General features: G+C 42.5%; 1 protein-coding gene across 1 annotated transcript in view; it reads left to right on the top strand.

Annotated features, from left to right (window-relative positions):
• Positions 1–17618, top strand: part of FER1L6 (fer-1 like family member 6) — a gene marked incomplete at its 3' end in the record, with an annotated part of 145779 nt that overhangs the window by 80668 nt on the left and 47493 nt on the right. The window contains exons 22-27 of the mRNA XM_080694720.1: positions 98–206; positions 2491–2640; positions 11931–12041; positions 12281–12442; positions 13802–13982; positions 16534–16760. Coding sequence (XP_080550846.1) covers positions 98–206; positions 2491–2640; positions 11931–12041; positions 12281–12442; positions 13802–13982; positions 16534–16760 — 940 coding nt within the window. The remainder of the gene's footprint in view (positions 1–97; positions 207–2490; positions 2641–11930; positions 12042–12280; positions 12443–13801; positions 13983–16533; positions 16761–17618) is intronic.

Below are 17618 nucleotides of genomic sequence, written 5' to 3'. Positions count from 1 at the left end.
AAAGTAAAACAGTATTTTTTTGTTTGGGAAGTCTTTTCAAAGGTTTTTCACTTCTGCAGAGCACTCCTGACAGCCTGACAGCCTTTGCCCTGGTCAGGAGGGAAATAGAGTGTGAAAATCACAGAAGAGCCTTTGGGGAGCATGAGCCCTACCCTTGCTTCCTAGAAGAGAAGACAGACCCAGGAAGGTCAAATGCCTTCTTTAAGGTCATCAGTAGTTGGAGGCCAAAGTCAGAACTTTAACTTGGGTCTATCGTACCCACTTTTTCCTGCACATAGGGTGGTGGCTAATGTAGCTATCTCCCTAGTATGCATGTGTGCTGGTTCTCCATGTTCCCTCCCTCTGGGTCCCATCCCTTTTGTAGGGTTAGATAATTATATTTATAAAAGATGATTTCTCCTGTTCAGCATGTTGGTTTTCTATAGGAAGGGTCACAAAATAAATGCCCTTTCAATTTTGTTACTAACAGCATGCTTCCCCTCCTAAGTGTTTATTTTCCATTTGAAAAGCAATCAGACATCTTTGAAAGCTCCAGATACACTGGCATGCAGGTTGGCTATATTTCTTATTGCTACTCTCTTGTTTTAAATTTACTTTTGAGATCTTTATTTATTTATTTATTTATTTATTTTTGTTTGTTTGTTTTTTGGTGGTACTGGGGTTCCTGGAAGACCTTCTACCTCCGGGCTACACTCCCAGACCTATTTTTACATCTTTATTTGGAAACAGGGTCTCCTAAGCCAGCGCGCGCGGCTGGCTTCGAACCTGCGCGATCCTCCCCTCCTGTCTCTGCCTCCCAAGTGCGGGGATTACAAGCATGCGCCACCACGCCCGGCCTTGAGATCTCTATTTAGTGATAGCCTTTCTTAACCTGATCCCCCCAAAAAAATCAAGCTTACATTTTTGAATCTGAGGGAAAAAAAGAAACATCATATAGAAAGAAAATATGAAAGCTTACACTTTCCTCCTGGAAAAAAATAGGTGTAGACATGCATTATATTCACACCCATGAGCTGCAGCTAAATAGGTCCTCAAATATGGTGATGATCATATTTTTACAGTTGAACTCTGTTGGAACCACTTCCATTCTAGATCTCTCATTTTCCAGGGGCTTGTTCCCTCATAAGAGTCTACAGGCTCTATGAGAAATTAATTTATATTTGTCATATTGATTGTTGGGTGTATTTTCACTCTTAAATTTTGAGGGCTAATTTTAATTAACAACCCCTGGCAGGGATAATGGACAAACCAACTGTTAGTTTCCTCACTCATTCTATCCCCAGCTCTCCTATTCTGCCCTTCCCCAGCATAAGTCTGACCCCACCAGTGGACACCAGCAGGCGCCTTTGCTTGTTTTCAAGTGTGACCGCTCTAAGGCCCCATTTTGCCCTGCATCAAGCGTCCCTCTACAGTTAGCAGTTTAAGTGCTGATTCCTGAGTCCAAAGGCAATGAAGTAGCATTGTCCAAACCCAACCTCACCCAAGAGAGAATGTGGCAGTGTCCGTAGACGGCAAAGGTCATTTACCCAACAGCTTTAACTCAGCAAATATGCACTAACTGCCAGGGATGTAGCAGTGAATAAAGCAGGCAGCCCTACCCGTTGGAATGGCATTCCTGTGGCTCCTCAGATAAGCAGCAAAGCAGACTTATTGCTTCAGATCCATTCAGATGGAAAATAAGCACTTTCAAACAGAAAATAAACACTTGCTTCTGGAGAAATATGGACCGAGGCTCTTGGGAGCAGGCCTGGGGAAGAGGCAGAAGGCAGCACAACCAAATAGTTCTTAAAGAAACTTAAAGGCCCATGTATACACATACATATGAAAATACCTTAATTTTCTCTTTTACTTGCAAGAAAAATAGAGCAGAACTATGCCATCACTTAAACGTATTGATCTTAATCATTACTGTCTTAGTCCTCCTTATCATCCTCTACCATGTGTTGGGCATTTGTATACCAAGCACTACACAAGGCATATACAGTCACATCATTAATCCTCATGACCCTTTAAACAGGTATCATTTGTAACCACTTTAGGTCTGAGGCTCAAAAGGGGTTTGTCCCAAGGCCACAGAGCTAGGAAGAGGCAGATCTAAGAATTCAAACTCAGGGTTGCCTGGCTCCCAGCTCATGCTCCCAACCACAATGTAGCCCTATTTGGAGATCCTTTGGAATAAATGAGGAGCCTTTAGTTTTCCTTTTCCCTTTCAGTCTACCCTGGATGATTTTAACTGGGCTCAGTGTGCAAGGAGGCATTCCTAAGATAGCCTTGGGCCAGGAAGTGCCCAAGATGACCCTCTTAGGGTTTCCCCTGAGTGGATCCCACCACTCCCCAAACCTGTGGAACTGGGAGAAGAGCTTGATAGAAGAAGAGAGGGAAACACTGATGCTGACATCTTTATGAAAACGATTTGTGCAATTGCACTGATGTGTCAGAGCCAAATAAATAGCAATCAGGGGACAGAAACTTATTTCTCTTGTGCCCTAGGGGAAGCCGGAGTATTTGGGTTCCACCGTGGCTGCTCCAGTTGTGAAGCTAGCTGACCAGGACTATGAGCCCCCCAAGCTGTGCTACCACCCCATCTCTTGTGGGAACCTCTCTGGAGGGGACCTCCTCGCTGTATTTGAACTCCTCCAGGTAAGGGATGCACAAGTGGCATCTGCACTACATGTCCATCTAGTCTGTGTAGCAGGAGAAGTGGCCAGCCTGGAAATCACTCCAGTGAAGCTGTGTCTGCCCCCTACTCTGCTACCTTGTGGCTGGATGTGTTTCCTTCTGGGGACTTGGCGGTGACATTTAAGAATTCAGGTGATGTGGGCTATCCTAGAGCCTCTGGACTACAGATCAGAGTCCCAGGATGAAAGATCCTTATGGGCTTGGTCATCAATGCTTGAGTGGTTCTATGTGAATCCTCAAGCCTCATAGGGGCCTTGAAAAGACACAAAAGAGGAAGGCGGCAAGTGTGCCCAGATTGCTTTTGCTGTCTCACACATCTTTCATCACACTAGACATCCCTCAAGCCTACTAAGGTAGGTATCATGATTCCAATTTTATAGGTAGTAAACTGAGGATTCATACAACTGACCAACTTAATCACTGTGCAGCTAGCTGGAGGTTGAGCTTAAAGCTTAACTTAGACCTGCAGAGACGTTTGCTCCTTACCCTGTCTCCCAGTTTTCCAAAGACAAGAGTCCCCCTAAGTCTCTTTCCATTGAGACCTGGGGGATTTATAAGCATGTGTGCAGGAAGACTCTTGCAGCAAACAGGGAAAGGATATTGGGAAGGGAAGATGAGACTCTGGTGTCTGACTGTCTGGCAAGAACCAAACAGGACACAAAGAGGAAGAGGAAGTGAGATGAGCAGGTGGGCCTGCAGCAGAGGCTTCTTCCCTTGACTTCTCCCCTGAGATGTCAGGGGATGGTGACACTCTACCTTTGGGTCAGATCAGTCCTTTTGACTTAGTCCATTCAAGCTGCCAAAATTCCACACACTGGTGGCTTAAACAACAGAAGCAGCAGCTTCTCACTGTTTGGGAGGCTGGAAGTCTGAGATCAAAGCACTGGCAGATCCTGCCTCTAGTGAGGGCCCTCGTCCCAGTTTCTGCTGTTTTCTTTGTTATCCTCATATGTATGAGAGAGAAATGACCTTTCTTGGGTCTTTTCTTATAAAGGCACTTATCTCATTTACGAGATTTCCTTTTCTCATGAGCTAATCACTTCCCAAAGGCCTCACCTTCAAACATCGTTAGGCTGGGGGTTAGGATCTCAACACATGAATGTCATACGCAGTCTATAACATTCTCCATAGGACAGCTTGATTTCAGAAATCCCAATTAAAAACAAAACAAAAAAAAACCACTTAATTTAGAACCACAGACAGCATGCATAAGAGGGAAGATGTTAGGGCCAGATCCTGTGGGTGTGAAACTCAGTCCCACCACCGATGTGTGTGTGTGGTCTGCAGTAAGCTGCTTAATCTCTATCTGTGTCTGCAAAATGCAGAATGATAATCAATCTACCCAAAGTGCCTGGAGCATAATAACCAAACAACGAAAACTAGAGATTTTATCGTTTTAATATTACATCATAGTATATTAAAGCAAGATCTTTGTTCCACCTATTTATTTTAGGAATTAAATGCTGGATAGACAGGTAATGGCCTGTTTCATGTAGATGAATTTTAAGTAGGTAATAAAAATAAGGTACTTATTTTGAATGGGAATAATGTACTTATTCTGGATGGAAAGGTAATGACTTAACTCAGTATGTCAGGTCAGAGGCTAGACTCTAGACACAGAGGGAGACTATGGAACACGGACAACACAATCAAGAGCTTCCAGGTTAGACACACATGTATTCAGACCTGAACTTTGCTCACATCTGAATGCGTTAATGGACAGAATGGCTGGTTTGGGAAAAGAATGAACTCTCTGTCAGGAAAACTGAGTCTAGGAAAGCTCTTGGAGGGGTGGAGTAGCAGGGATTCAAGCATTGGCTCCAGATCCATCATGGCTGCAGCCTAGGAGGGTAGGGCATTCGGCCTAGAAGAATATTTGTCTTACAAATAGTAGGTTCTAGGCTTTCAGCATAATTGAATTACAATAAAATCATCTGAGGCCAGACAGATATGTGTGTGTTGCACAAAAATATGGATAGTCGGAACTGAAGGCCACCTTTAAAACCAACCGGCCTAGTCTTTCTTCAGTGGAGAATCCAGGAGCTTCTAGTATTTCAGCGAGTGTTTTTGAGTCAAACTAAGTAGAGCACTGAATAACACTGAACCCACAGGCATGGATGTTGCCCCTGTTGATCTTCTTGATATTTCTAGAGGAAAGTCTGGCTTGATGTTCCGCTGCCTAGAATACTGTCTAGATTTGCCTCTTTGTAGGAAATGGCACAGCCTTCGAATTCAGTACCTTCAGAAAAGATCAGTGCTACCTCTGAAAATTTCTCAAAGTCTGCTTCTTGGGACACCAGGCCCTCCCAACACAATAGGAAAAAAAAGTTTAAGAATTTCTGTCTTTATATAGTCCAATTAAATTGTTTTGTTCTCATTGATTTTCTTTTCAAGTTACTTTTCATTTATGAGAAGTAATACTTGTGTTGTCTAGCAACAAGGAGTTCTCTCTTTAAAAACAAAGATGTGTCCATAATGGTATAATGGATAAGGGCACTGGTGGTGAAGGTGATGGAGGAGTGGCTGACTCGGGAAAACTATTTCTAGTCCACCTCTCACATTGGACATGTGAGAAAGCCGAGGCTCAAGGTTAGCTGACTTGGAGTCGAGCAATTTATCTTTTCAACATGAATCTATCAGTGAGGGGCCGGGTGGGTCGATCCCTCATTTCTGAGTTGATCACTCCAGCCCTCTGGATCCTATGGTCCCTCCTCCCCTTCTCCCTCAGCGCTGGTGCTAGACCTTGCTACTTGCTGACAGTTGACTATAATAGAGGAAAACACTGTCAGAGGTAAGAAGCTTAAAAGATTCAATTCATTAGGACTTCTCATTTGAGCACTTGTTCTAAAAGCAATTTGATCATCAGTGTGACTGTCTTAGCATGCTAATCTCCTGCATGCTGAGAAGATGGGCCTGGAAATTCTTTCATTTGTCAACAGCTGTTCTCGGTTCTCATCTGTAGACGGCTTCCTTTAGCTCTCCTATCACTGAGACATCTCCCTGACTCAGAAGGCTTTGGTAGCTTGGTTCTCTTATGGACCAGATTGAATCCACTATTTCCATTTCCCTCCTCCACTCAAGCTAGCTTGGTCTCTGCCCTAATCCTAGCTTATATCCTTCAAGACACTCTGGCTTGAAAACTCAGCAAGCTTCATTCTGCACACTGTGTCTATATCCAGGCCGGCCCTGTGGATGGCGGCCTGCATAGTCCCAACTTCTCTGCTCCCGTGGGCTCTTTTAGTTTTCATTGGGATGTTTGACTGGCCTCTTTGCAGTCTTCTGGCTTCCTATCTTTTCCCTGTTCACATCATCCTCCACATTCCTTCTAGAACACAAGTTGATCATGGTACTCTCCTGTTCAAAGATTCTCAGTTGCACCCACTTCTTACCTCTAATAACATTTCCAAAGTCTGTTTCTTTTAAAGAAAACCACTGAAAAGACACTTTGAGAAATACTTCATATTACACGTGTCTTCATATTCCTGTTGTAAAGGCTGTGAGAAGTTCAACAGTAAAGAACTTTAAAATTTTTCTTTTTCAAAACTCATTATTTCCCAAATGCATTTCATCACAAGATTTTTTTTCTCCATGATAACCATGAATGTTTCCATGAAGATACAATCTGGACTGTTAGAGAATGTTGAATTTCCATAGCCTGGCTTTTAAATGCTCCCAAAGTCTAACTTCAAACTGCTTTCTCAGCCTCATATTTTAGCACATGGCTTCCTACACACAGTGTGAACTCTCTGCCAGTCTACCGTCAGTTTCCCCATCTCACAATGTACGCATATGCTACTCATCATTCTGAAATGTCTCCCGCTTTTCCATGCCAGCCCTTCAGCCCCATTTACCTGTCTATGCAAATGATATCTTCCTGGAAGTTCAGGACAAGAGACCATCTCTTCCAGAAAGCTTTCCCACCTACCCCAATCTCATGAAATGTTATCTTCCACCCTGTACTTCTCATTCTTTTTTTATCCAGGTCAATTGTTTATAAGTAATCAAAACAACCCCTGTCTCCTCCCTCAGTAGATAAGTTTTTTGAAGGCAAGGAGTACTTTTCTCACCTGTGCATGCATTCAAATATGACCTACATGACTGGGACACCCTGGAGCTATGTGGTACAGCTTGTGGCACCCCTGCCTTCCAAGAACCTGTTCTTCCTTCTCATTCTATTCTTCAGAAATCTTGCTCTATCATAGCAACATTATTTCATTTTTTATATATTTTTAATCTTTGTCTCTGTGCTGAATAAGGTAAACCTAGTTCTTTGTCTTTAACCTAAATTTCCTTGGCTTAAAAAAAAAAAAAAAAAAAACAAAACGAGATAGTCTTCCCCCTCCTGGGCGCTCAGTAAATCCTCTCATTAGAGATCTGAATCAGGTGATTGGATTAGCTTCAGACATCAATTCTTTAATGATAGTGATCGACTAATCGTGACTTTCTAGAAGCCATTCAACCAAAAACAGGCTTTAGAGGGCCCAGGGATGGCAAGTGGGCTGATCCTTATATGTTACTAAGACCTTCCAGCAGAGACTCTGCTGTGGCCTCCAGGAGAGTCTCCAGCCATGAGCCTGGTCTTAGAGTTCACACTTGCCTCTCTGGTGGCCAGCAGGTCAGCACAGTCCTGGGCTTCTGTTCCAGGTCTGTTGTCTGTTGGCGTTACTTCAGTGAAGATGTGCAAGCCCATTTCTGCCCCTGCCACTAACTTGTTACTTGAACTCAGGCCCAATAACTTTCCTCTGGTATCTTTTAGTTCACAGTTTGTGAGACATGTAGAAATTTCTTTCATCTATCTGAGGACAAGAACCATTGTCCCTTTATGATAAAAAGGGATAATATTATAATAAGTACAAAATTATTGTAACTAGTGTCAATAGTAATATATAATAATAATTATATAATATATTGTTAATATTACTATCGTCCCTTCCTCTGTTGAAAAGTTGGATATCTACCATTCTTATTGTTGCTCCTTAAAATGTGGTATTTTTAGCTGGGAGTGATGGCACATGCCTGAAATCCCATGACTTGGGAAGCTGAGACAATAGAGTTGCAGGTTTGAGGGCAGCCTCAGCAACTTAGACTCTCAGCAGCCTAATGAGACACTGTCTCAAAAGAAAAAAACTAAAAAAGGGGCTGGAGGTGTAGTTCAAAGGTAGAATGCTTCTGGGTTTAATCCCCAATAATACACATGATTTTTTTCTTCATTTTCATTGATTGTTTTAAGATATTTTTGTTTATCTTTGATTTTTAGCAGTCTTACTATTTTGTATTACAAAATAGTGGAAATTTATTTGCCTTTATCTTTTTTTTAGAGATCTTGAAACTGTGGCTTGATGTTTTCAATTAGTTTTAGAAAATGGTTAGCCATTATCTATTCAAATATTGCTTCTGTTCCATTTTGCCCTCTTCTCCTCTTCTCTGTTTTTCTCCATGACTCCAATTATATGTATGCTAGAACTTTTAGCTAATGCTCTATGGCTCTCGTGTTTTAATGTACTTTGTACCTTTTTTCTCTCTCAACTTTATTCTATCCACAATAATGGCCTGTCTTCCAGTTTATTTCCTTTGCCTTAATCTGCATCTCATCTCTTTTTTTAATCCCATTTAAGTTTTTCATCCCGGTGACTATTTTTCAGTCACAGAATTTCTATTTTTTCTCTTTTATTATAGGTTTCTGTTTCTATTGAAATTTCTTTGGCTGGGAGTATCACTCAGTGGTAGAGTTCTTGCCTAGAGCATGAGACCCTTGGTTTGATACAAAAGAAGAAGGATAGAAAGAAAGGCAGAGAAGAAAGAAAGGGAAGAAAAAGGAAAGAAATAAATTCTTAACTTTGCTTTTATTGAGTAGATTGTTATTTTAGAATTCATGTATGATTACTGTATTTTCTGAATCCTGTAGAAGTCTGTTTCTTTGGTTGTCATTTCCCTTGGCTTTTAACCACATCATCCTCTCTTCTTTCATGCCATATTTTATTGCATGCTGGATATTATGTATAACAAGATGCAGAGAAAACTTGAGCCGAGGTCAGTATTGTTTCCCTCCAGAGGATTTAAAATTACTTTGAGGACATTTTGAGGCCACTAGCAATTCTATGTCATCTGTACCCAAGTAGAGATTAAAGTGATTTGAAGTTGAACTTTACTCTTTGTAAAAGTCAGTATATTTCCAGTCGATCTTCACTCCTAGGGAACGTTATGTGCCAGAAAGTGTGCCAAGTGCCTGCATGCTGCCTCAGCTATTCTTCACAGCAGCTCTATGAATTAGATATCATTATCTTCATTTTACAAATGACAGAGCTGAGAGTCAGAGACACTTGGGAACCTTTCCAAGTCCTCACAGCTGGCAAGTGATAAAGCCCTATTTCAATTAGGATTCTCACCACAGTGACCCAAATGCCCAACACAAAAAACTTAGAGGAAGGAAGATTTACTTGCTCACAGTTCTAGAGATTTCAGTCCATATATCTATTGTCCGCTTTATATGGACTCCAAGCATGAGCCAGGGCTGGAAATTCTTAGGCATGATGGTGGGCAACAGAGAGTAAGAGGAGCAAAGAGAGAGGGTCAGAGCCAGAGGCTTCATCTTAGTGGGGCCTGGGACACAGACACTATGCCCAGCCATGCCTCTAGTGTCCCTTCTCCAGCAATGAAGTTCTTCCTTCAACATGGCTGTCTCTAGTGCATGGGGTCTGGGAGATGGACAGAGGTGGTCTAGGGGAAGATGGGCAGGGGGAGAGAGAGGATTAATGAAGGGATTCCTTACATTGACTATATATATATATATATATATATATATATATATATATTCAGTTTATACACATATATTAGAATATCAATGCAAATTTCAATAAGTAAGGGGAAAGGGGGATGGGAAGGGAACTGGGTGAAAGTTCACCAAATATCGTGTTCATGTATGTCACCATCACTGTGAATTATATTATGATGTGAATCTATAATGCACCAATAAAAGTATTAAAAATCCAAGCTATAACAAGACTGGTTCCTTACCACTGTAATGAATATAAGATATTATTGAAGGACAGATGAGGAGCTGAGGGAAACAGAGAAAGGAGAAAGACTTCTGAGAATTAGAGATTTCTCAGATGGGTGGGGCTGAGACCCAGGTCACACCTGACCTGTGGGTAGGTAACTCCATAACTTTTGCATCCAGGGACCTAACTTGCTTCTCCCTGGCTCCAGTCCTGCCACTGGACATACTTTGAAGTCCTGATGTTTGATCTCCATTGTGGTATTAGAGAAGTCTGGCTTTTGGGCCAGCTCATCCTACTCTCCCCCGATTCTTACTCTTGATGGCTTTCAAGTAGTATGTCCAATAGTGGTTATAGAGCCCGGGAAGGGTGCAGGTGTGGGGGGAGAAATGGAGAGAGGATGGCTAATGGAGACAGGGGTGCAGTTAAAGAGAAGGAAGAACAGCAGGATAGCCATGATTGACAATAATTATTTCAAAACAGCTTATAGAGAGGTCTTTGAATGTTCTCCACACAAAGAAATGATCAATATCTCAGGTGCTAGATAGGCCAGCTATCCTCATATATATGCATTGAAATGCCACACTGCACCCCACAACATATGCATAATTATTATGTGTCAGTTAAAATAAAGATCTAATTAAAAGTAAAATGAAAAAGCATGTCCAGAGGCAACTTCTCCCACATCCTCATCACAGCTGTTTTGGGCTTTATGCTTGAAGCCAGAGGAGCAGCTAGCTCTGCAGCGAGGTGATAGTTGTGGGCTCTGCTGCTCTCCTGGGTACTGCAGCAGTGCTGGGCATTCACCCGCATCATACCCCTTCTTATTCAGTTCACTCTGCAGCTTTGTTATCTTGGGCCATTTGTAGCATCTGTTCTTTTCTTTCTGAACTTTCTTCTAATTAGCATAGCCACGTGTGCCCTTGCCAACCAGAATGTGTCTGTGAAAATAAAGGGGGGTCTGTTTGCACTTTGCAGGTTTAGATGAGCAATCAGGCTTTTCTCACGTATGGAGCTAATGTGTCAGTCGGTCAATAAACATTCATCAAGAACTTACTGTGTATGGAGTGTGCCTGAGGGGCCTGGAGAATGAAGTCAGCCAAGGCTTCCTCTTGGCCAAGTCCTGTGTACTATTCAGGCAAGACAAACAGTCGTAGTGAGGTAAACTACCTGTTCCAAAGCCATGTTTAATCCAATGTCTGAGGGAAAGTGATTTGTGCAAGGTCTTACAGTAGAGCTGGTGTCTGGTTTTCATCCCCTAATTTCTTTATGAAGTCTGTATTAAGGAACACTGCTCTCAAAGGACATAGGACCACAGAATGGCCATGGTAGCCAGAACCAAATCAAGGAAAGCTTCTAGAAAGATACATGGTGTGAGCCAGGTCTGGAAGGAATTGTGGGATGGCCCATCACAGGAAAGACCCTGGGCCTACTGGCATGCTCTAAGTCCTTTATGGGAGGCATCAGCAAAGCATAGTTGTCTTCCTGCAAACACCAAGGGTTCATGAAGTGACACAGTTTCCTCCAGGGCTCTCCCTTCAAAAGACTTCATTTTCTATCTCTTGATGAAGAAGTAGGCACTTTTTGTTAAATATGATTTTTTTGTAGTAGTGAATCATGGGTTTCCTGGAGATCTTGATGAGCCAGAAGTGATGAAAAAGTTAAGGCTCCAAGGGTCAGAATGGAACCAAATCTCTTCCATTTCACTGTTACAGTTCCATGTAATTTTATCAGGCTATGAGGATCTAACTACTTGTCTTGTTTTTTAATCCTTCCTATACAATACGCTTGCTGAAAACTAAGTCTTATCAACCTTTTGGCACCTCTTCAGTGCTCATCTGCTCATTCAATGCCATCACCTTGTAAGTTAATGCATTTATCAATTAACAAGTAATGAAAGTTGGTAAAGAGTCCTTGTTGCTTTTTTTTTTTTTTTTTTCAGTACTGGGGATGGAACCCAGGGGCATTCTACCTCCAAGTTACACCTCCAGCTCTATTTATTGTTCTTTATTTTGAAGCAGAGTCTCACTGAGTTGCAAAGGGCATTACTAAGTAACTGAGGCTGTCCATGAACTGCGATCCTCCTGTCTCAGCCTCCCAAATGCTGGGATTACAAGTGTGCACCACCACACCTGGCTTTTCTTGTTGCATTTTAAGTTGACAAAACCATGACATCAGACTGTGACGGTGATGGTGGACACTGCTGGTCTCCCAAGCTTTCTCCAGCCTTCTCATGATGCCTGTTTTGTGTGATAGGTTCCTGCCTCTGGGCTGCAAGAGCTTCCTCCAACTGACCCACCAGACATCACCCAGATCTACCCAGTGCCTGCCAACATCCGGCCAGTGCTGAGTAAATACAGAGTGGAGGTATGGTTCAGTGGGTTGTCCTTTAGGCTCTAGGACTCCGTGGCAGTGGTCCTGTCTGCATTGTAGGGGCCCAGGAAACCCCATCCATCTGGCACTTGACTCAGCCCTCCAGTTGCTGTACAGTTATACCTGAAAGAACATGTTATGGTTCTCAGGGAAGATCTGACTTCCCCCCACCTCCAGGGTGTGATGTGGCTCCTCTTTGGGTTTGTGCTGACATCTACTGGTCTTCCCTACAGGTTCTCTTCTGGGGAGTCCGAGAAATGAAGAAGGTACAACTCCTCTCTGTGGACCGGCCGCAGGTTCTCATCGAGTGTGGGGGACGAGGAGTGAAGTCTTGTGTGATCCAGAGCTACAAGAACAACCCAAACTTCAACATCCAGGCAGATGCATTCGAAGTGGTATGGGCATCTCACGCCACACATGGGCCCCACTCTGCCATGCTCTTGGCTCTGGGAGATGGATTAGAACTCCAGATGCCCACTACCTGCAAACAAGAGCAATCTAATTGTGAAAATACAAGGAACTTAGAATTACATGAAATAGACACGTGTTATTGTTTTTAATTGTTTTAGGTGTACATCATACATAAGATCAAAACAGGTCAAAAATTTTTGCCTAGAATAATGGTTCCTGAAGTGTGTACCCAAGTCATGCATGGGCACCATGTGGGATGTCTAAACTGCATCCTCAAATCCTTCCCTTCTATAGTCACAGCTCCCTGTATTGCTAGGTCAGAAACTGCTGAGTGTGGACCTAGATATTTCTGGTTAAACAAGCCTCCAGGTAATTTCATACAAGCTAAAGTCAGGAAGCCACCAGCCTAGAAGATATCCTATTGAAATTTATTTTAATGGCTAGATTAACAACAATAATATTATTTGTACCTAGAATGTCAGTAGTTTGCATGTGTTCTTACACTTTTAATGTAATGTTTTGGGACATCTGTGCTTTCATTTATTTCAGTATTTCAGTATATCTTTTTATGCTTTTTATTTGGAAGGAAGAAAAGTTTGCCTTGTCCAACCCAGTCAGCTGTAAGGGTCACCTATTCTGAATTAGCTAGGAGTATGATTGAAGACTGCATAATGTGGACCTTTCACTCTTGGCTTCATTGAGCCTCAGGAACACCAGGGGAAACAAGGTCTCAGGGCACTGTCCCCTCCTTCCACGTTACATGGCTCGGCTCTCATCCATTTTACATATTGGGGCTGGGAAAACTGTCATTTAAAAATGAGACTGAGAATACTGCCATAGTAAATGTAGAAGTGGGAGATTTTTGCAATTTAAACCTGGAATGACTGGGTGTGGTGGCGCATGCTTGTAATCCCAGCATTTGGGAGGCTGAGACAGGAAGATCATGGTTCACAGAGAGGCGCAGCTACTTAGTGAGGCTTTTTGCAACTCAGTGAGATCCTGTTTCAAAATAATAAAGAATAGGGCTGGGGGTGTAGCTCGGAGGTAGAATGCCCCTGGGTTCCATCCCCAGTACCGCAAAGGAAGGAAGGAAGGAAGGAAGGAAGGAAGGAAGGAAGGAAACCTGGGGTGAACTGCAAGACATTTCTCTCATTTTTGGTTTTTATTTATTGGCTTGGGAAAACAATGCTCCTGAGTTTTGACAAGCTACAGAACTGACCTGAGGGGCAGAAGAGCAGGGCAGGGACCAGGGAGAGTGGATGCCTGGCTAGCTCTGGGCATGCTTCTAGGCAGGTCTGCAGAATATGAGCAGCCCAACCTGCTTCCCCCCACCTCTCCTGCAGGAGCTGCCTGAGAATGAACTTCTGCACCCGCCACTAAGCATCTGCGTGGTAGACTGGAGGGCTTTCGGAAGGAGCACCCTCGTAGGCACCTACACCATCAACTGCTTGAAGCAGTTTTTGTGTAAATCCAGAAAGCCTCTTGTCCCAATCGCCCAGGTGGCTGGAGCCCAAGTGGAGCAAGGTAGGGAGCTGCCCCTACCTGCTGGGTTGGACTCTAAAGTCTTGCACCTGCAGGGTGTCTGCTGTGGGACTCAGCTCGGAGAAGACTTCACAGTCAGGAGGCTGCGTGGGTCTTTCTGATGAATTTCCTCCTGTGTTCTTTGGCTGCCGACTCCTTACTTTAAGACTCACATGAGAGCCCGGCGTGGTGGTGCACACTTGTAATCCCCGCGCTTGGGAGGCAGAGACAGAAGGATCACGCAGGTTCGAAGCCAGCCATGCTGGCTTAAGATACCCTGTTTCCAAATTTTAAGAAGTATAAAAATAGGTCTGGGAGTATAGCCCAGAGGTAGAAGGGTTTCCAGGAATCCCAGTACCACCAAAAAATAAAAAAGACTCACATGAGGGTCAACTCCTCAAATGTGATATAACCTTCCTCCTGCCTCTACACTCTTGACATTTTTCTTGGTGTTGTGCTTGATGTCCTTTTAGTTTGTTCCATCTCAGAATGGTGCTCAGAATGAGTTAGTTGCACTCCTCAATTCCATGCCCTGCTCAAGGCTCGTCTGTCATTATACCCACCACCCTCCTCATACTATCTCCTTGTCTCCGCTCCTGTCCACTCCCCACTGTAGGCCCCATGGGTCGTCATCCTTATAAAATTGAAACACATTTCATCAACATAAATTATATGGTACTATAAGCCTCCTTTGGTTTCCTGTTCTTTTCACTCAGCCCTGTTTTAAGATCTATTCAAATGACTGTACACACATTATTAGCTCATAACTTCATGTCTTACATTTACCACATTTTCCTTTGTATTGGACCCCCTAGGCTGCCTGCAACTCCCTACTTCCAAAAACGTTGCAGTGATGAACAGCCCTGTGCATGTGAGGGAAGATGTGGTGTGGGGATTCTCTGGCATGTACACAGAGGAGTGGGATTGCTGGGTCACAGGGAATGTGCACGGGTAATTTCCTTAAGTACAGACAGAGGGCGCTCTAGAAAACTGTAGCTGAATTGCGTAGGTCTACACTTTTACCATGACTGCATCTACAGCCCCCAGTCCCAATTTCATCTTTCCAGCAGGGTTTCCTCTTATCCGACTTTCTGGGTTTTTGTTTTGATTTTGCTTGGATTTTTTTTTTGTATGTGTGTGTGTGTGTGTGTGTGTGTCTGTGTGTGTGTGCTATTCTGTGCATGTAAAGTATTCTCTCATTATTTAACTTGGATTTCTCCATTACTACTGAATTTGTTCATTCCTTACCGTTATCTTAATCTTCCCTCCTGTGATTTGCCTGCTGATAGCCTTTATCTAATTTGCTTCTTTTAAATTTTTTTGCTTCACAAATTCTTTGTATATTTTGGAGACTAATATCAGATAGATTATACGTATTGCTCATATCTTTATCTAGTAAGAGAAAACTTAAATTGCCTAGAATCCCATCTTTGGGCAGAAATTCCTAATTTTGTTGCAATAAGATGCATTCATGTTTTAAATTTTACAGTTTGTACTTTATGATTTATGTACTTTATGGTTTTAGAATCTTGTTCTTTCTCCTCTCTTTGGTCACAAATATATTAGCTTATATTGTCTTCAATTAGCTCTATGGTTTTAGCATCAACATTTGGATCTTACATCCATCTGTTTTTGTACTTGATTTTAGGTAGAAATGCAGCTACATTTTTCTCCATAGAGTATACCATTCTCTCTTCCCAAAGGCCTACTAAACAGTCATTCCTTTCCCCACTGAGTTTACCATTCTCTCAAAAGTCAAGTTGCCATACATCTCCGTGTATTTCTCAGTTTTTCAATCTGCCCTAGAAATTTCTTCGTCTCTGTGCCAATCACAGGGCAGAGACCTATGAGTTTGTTGGGTTAAATTTGCTGTTGACAACTCAGCAACTGAAGGAAGGAGAACCTCTGGAGCCCCGACAACCACGGGGGTCCCCAAATGGAAACTCAACCACGGAGGTCCCCAAATGGAAACTCAACCACGGGGGTCCCCAAATGGAAACTGTCCCTACATGTGATTTCCACAGCAAAAAAATAACATTTAGAGAGGACATTTGGCAGCAAAGGGTGGCATATGAACCTTTCATGGTATCAACAGCCAATTAAGACTCTTATAAGGTCCAAAAACATATCTCTGCTTCCTACCAAACTCATGCGCCCAGAGTTCTGCCTGAATTTGGTGGCTCACTGACTTCTGGAGCTTCCAAAAGCTCCCCAAGTTGACACATTAGGGAAAAAAAAACAACACAGAGGACACATGCCCCCCAAAATTGATTTTCATGATCCCAATGGCCATGATTGAATAAAATATCTCTGAGGAATCAATAACAATGCAACCATTCATCAACTACCTATCATGCACCAAATGGCTTACACTGGGATCTCATTGTATTCCCCAGTGAAGTGAGGTTTTTTTTTTTTTACTACCATTTTATAAGTAAGGAAAATAAAGTTCAGAAATGTTAGGAACTTGCCATGTTTGAATCCAGATCTGATCCCTGACATGACCACCCTGTAGTGCAGTCCTGTTCTCTGACTGAATGTACTTCCATTTCAGCTATTTCAGATTCACAAATAGTGACTGAGTCTCCTGGACTCCTTGACTCCTCCCAGGATCCCCCAACAGATCATATCTATGTGACTGTCGATCCGCCTCCCACAGTGGTACCCGACTCTGCCCAGGTTCAGCCAGCCATCTTGGTCGACATCCCTGACTCATCCCCTATGCTGGAGCCTGAACACACACCTGAAGCCCAGAAGCCACCAAAAGATGGAAAAGCTAAGGTCAGAATGTAATCCTTCTTCATATTTACAAAGCTCACTGGAATTTGCATTGGAGAATCTAGATACTAATTCTCCCACTGACTAGCCATGTGACCTTGAGTCAGCAACTTCACATTTCTATCAATTTTCTCATGTATAGAATAAGGCTATTGGTACGCAGAGAACTATTGTAGAATCATAAAATTCAATGTAAATAAATTAAATTATTAGTCAAGTGTGACAGTAATATTTAATTGAACAGAAACTTCTCTAAATTCACTAGCTTGGAAAGACAATGGATTGTTCACCTAGAATTACTGACAAGTATTTAGAGGCTACTTTGTACAAGGTCATACAGGACCAAAATGATGTGTCCTTTTGATTACAAAGAGAAATAAGACATACTCAGATGAGATTCCAGAAAGGAAGATGAGTAAGTGCACAAAGAAGCACAAACAGGAATACAGTTAGTCTAAGTCATAAATTTAAATGCTAAATCTAAGACCATTTTAAAAAAGTTATAAGAAACTGCCCACCCAGGGAATGATAAAGACTAAAATAAGAAGAGCAAGATAGATTAATGGATATTTTCTCAGGTTGTTTTCATCTCATCCATCCTGGGAGACCATCAGTGACCTCTCACTGGGGTCTCTCCATTATCCCAGCGTTGCACCCACCAGTTTATGTTAGATGTTTAGCTTTAGTATTTATTGACTTCATAAAACTGTGAACCCAAATGGACAGAGGTGATTCCTTGACATATCTCTTTATTCTTTGCACTTGATAGAGTACGTGGCACACAGTAGGGACTCAGATATTGAGGAGAGTGAAGGCATGATGGATGCATGAGTCTTGCATAGGTCACCTCCAGTGCAGTAC

This window comes from Muscardinus avellanarius (genome assembly GCF_963383645.1).
Source record: "Muscardinus avellanarius genome assembly, chromosome: 4".
NCBI lineage: Eukaryota > Metazoa > Chordata > Mammalia > Rodentia > Gliridae > Muscardinus > Muscardinus avellanarius.
Note: the sequence above shows the minus strand (reverse complement) of the source record. Positions and strands in the feature narration are given on the sequence as shown.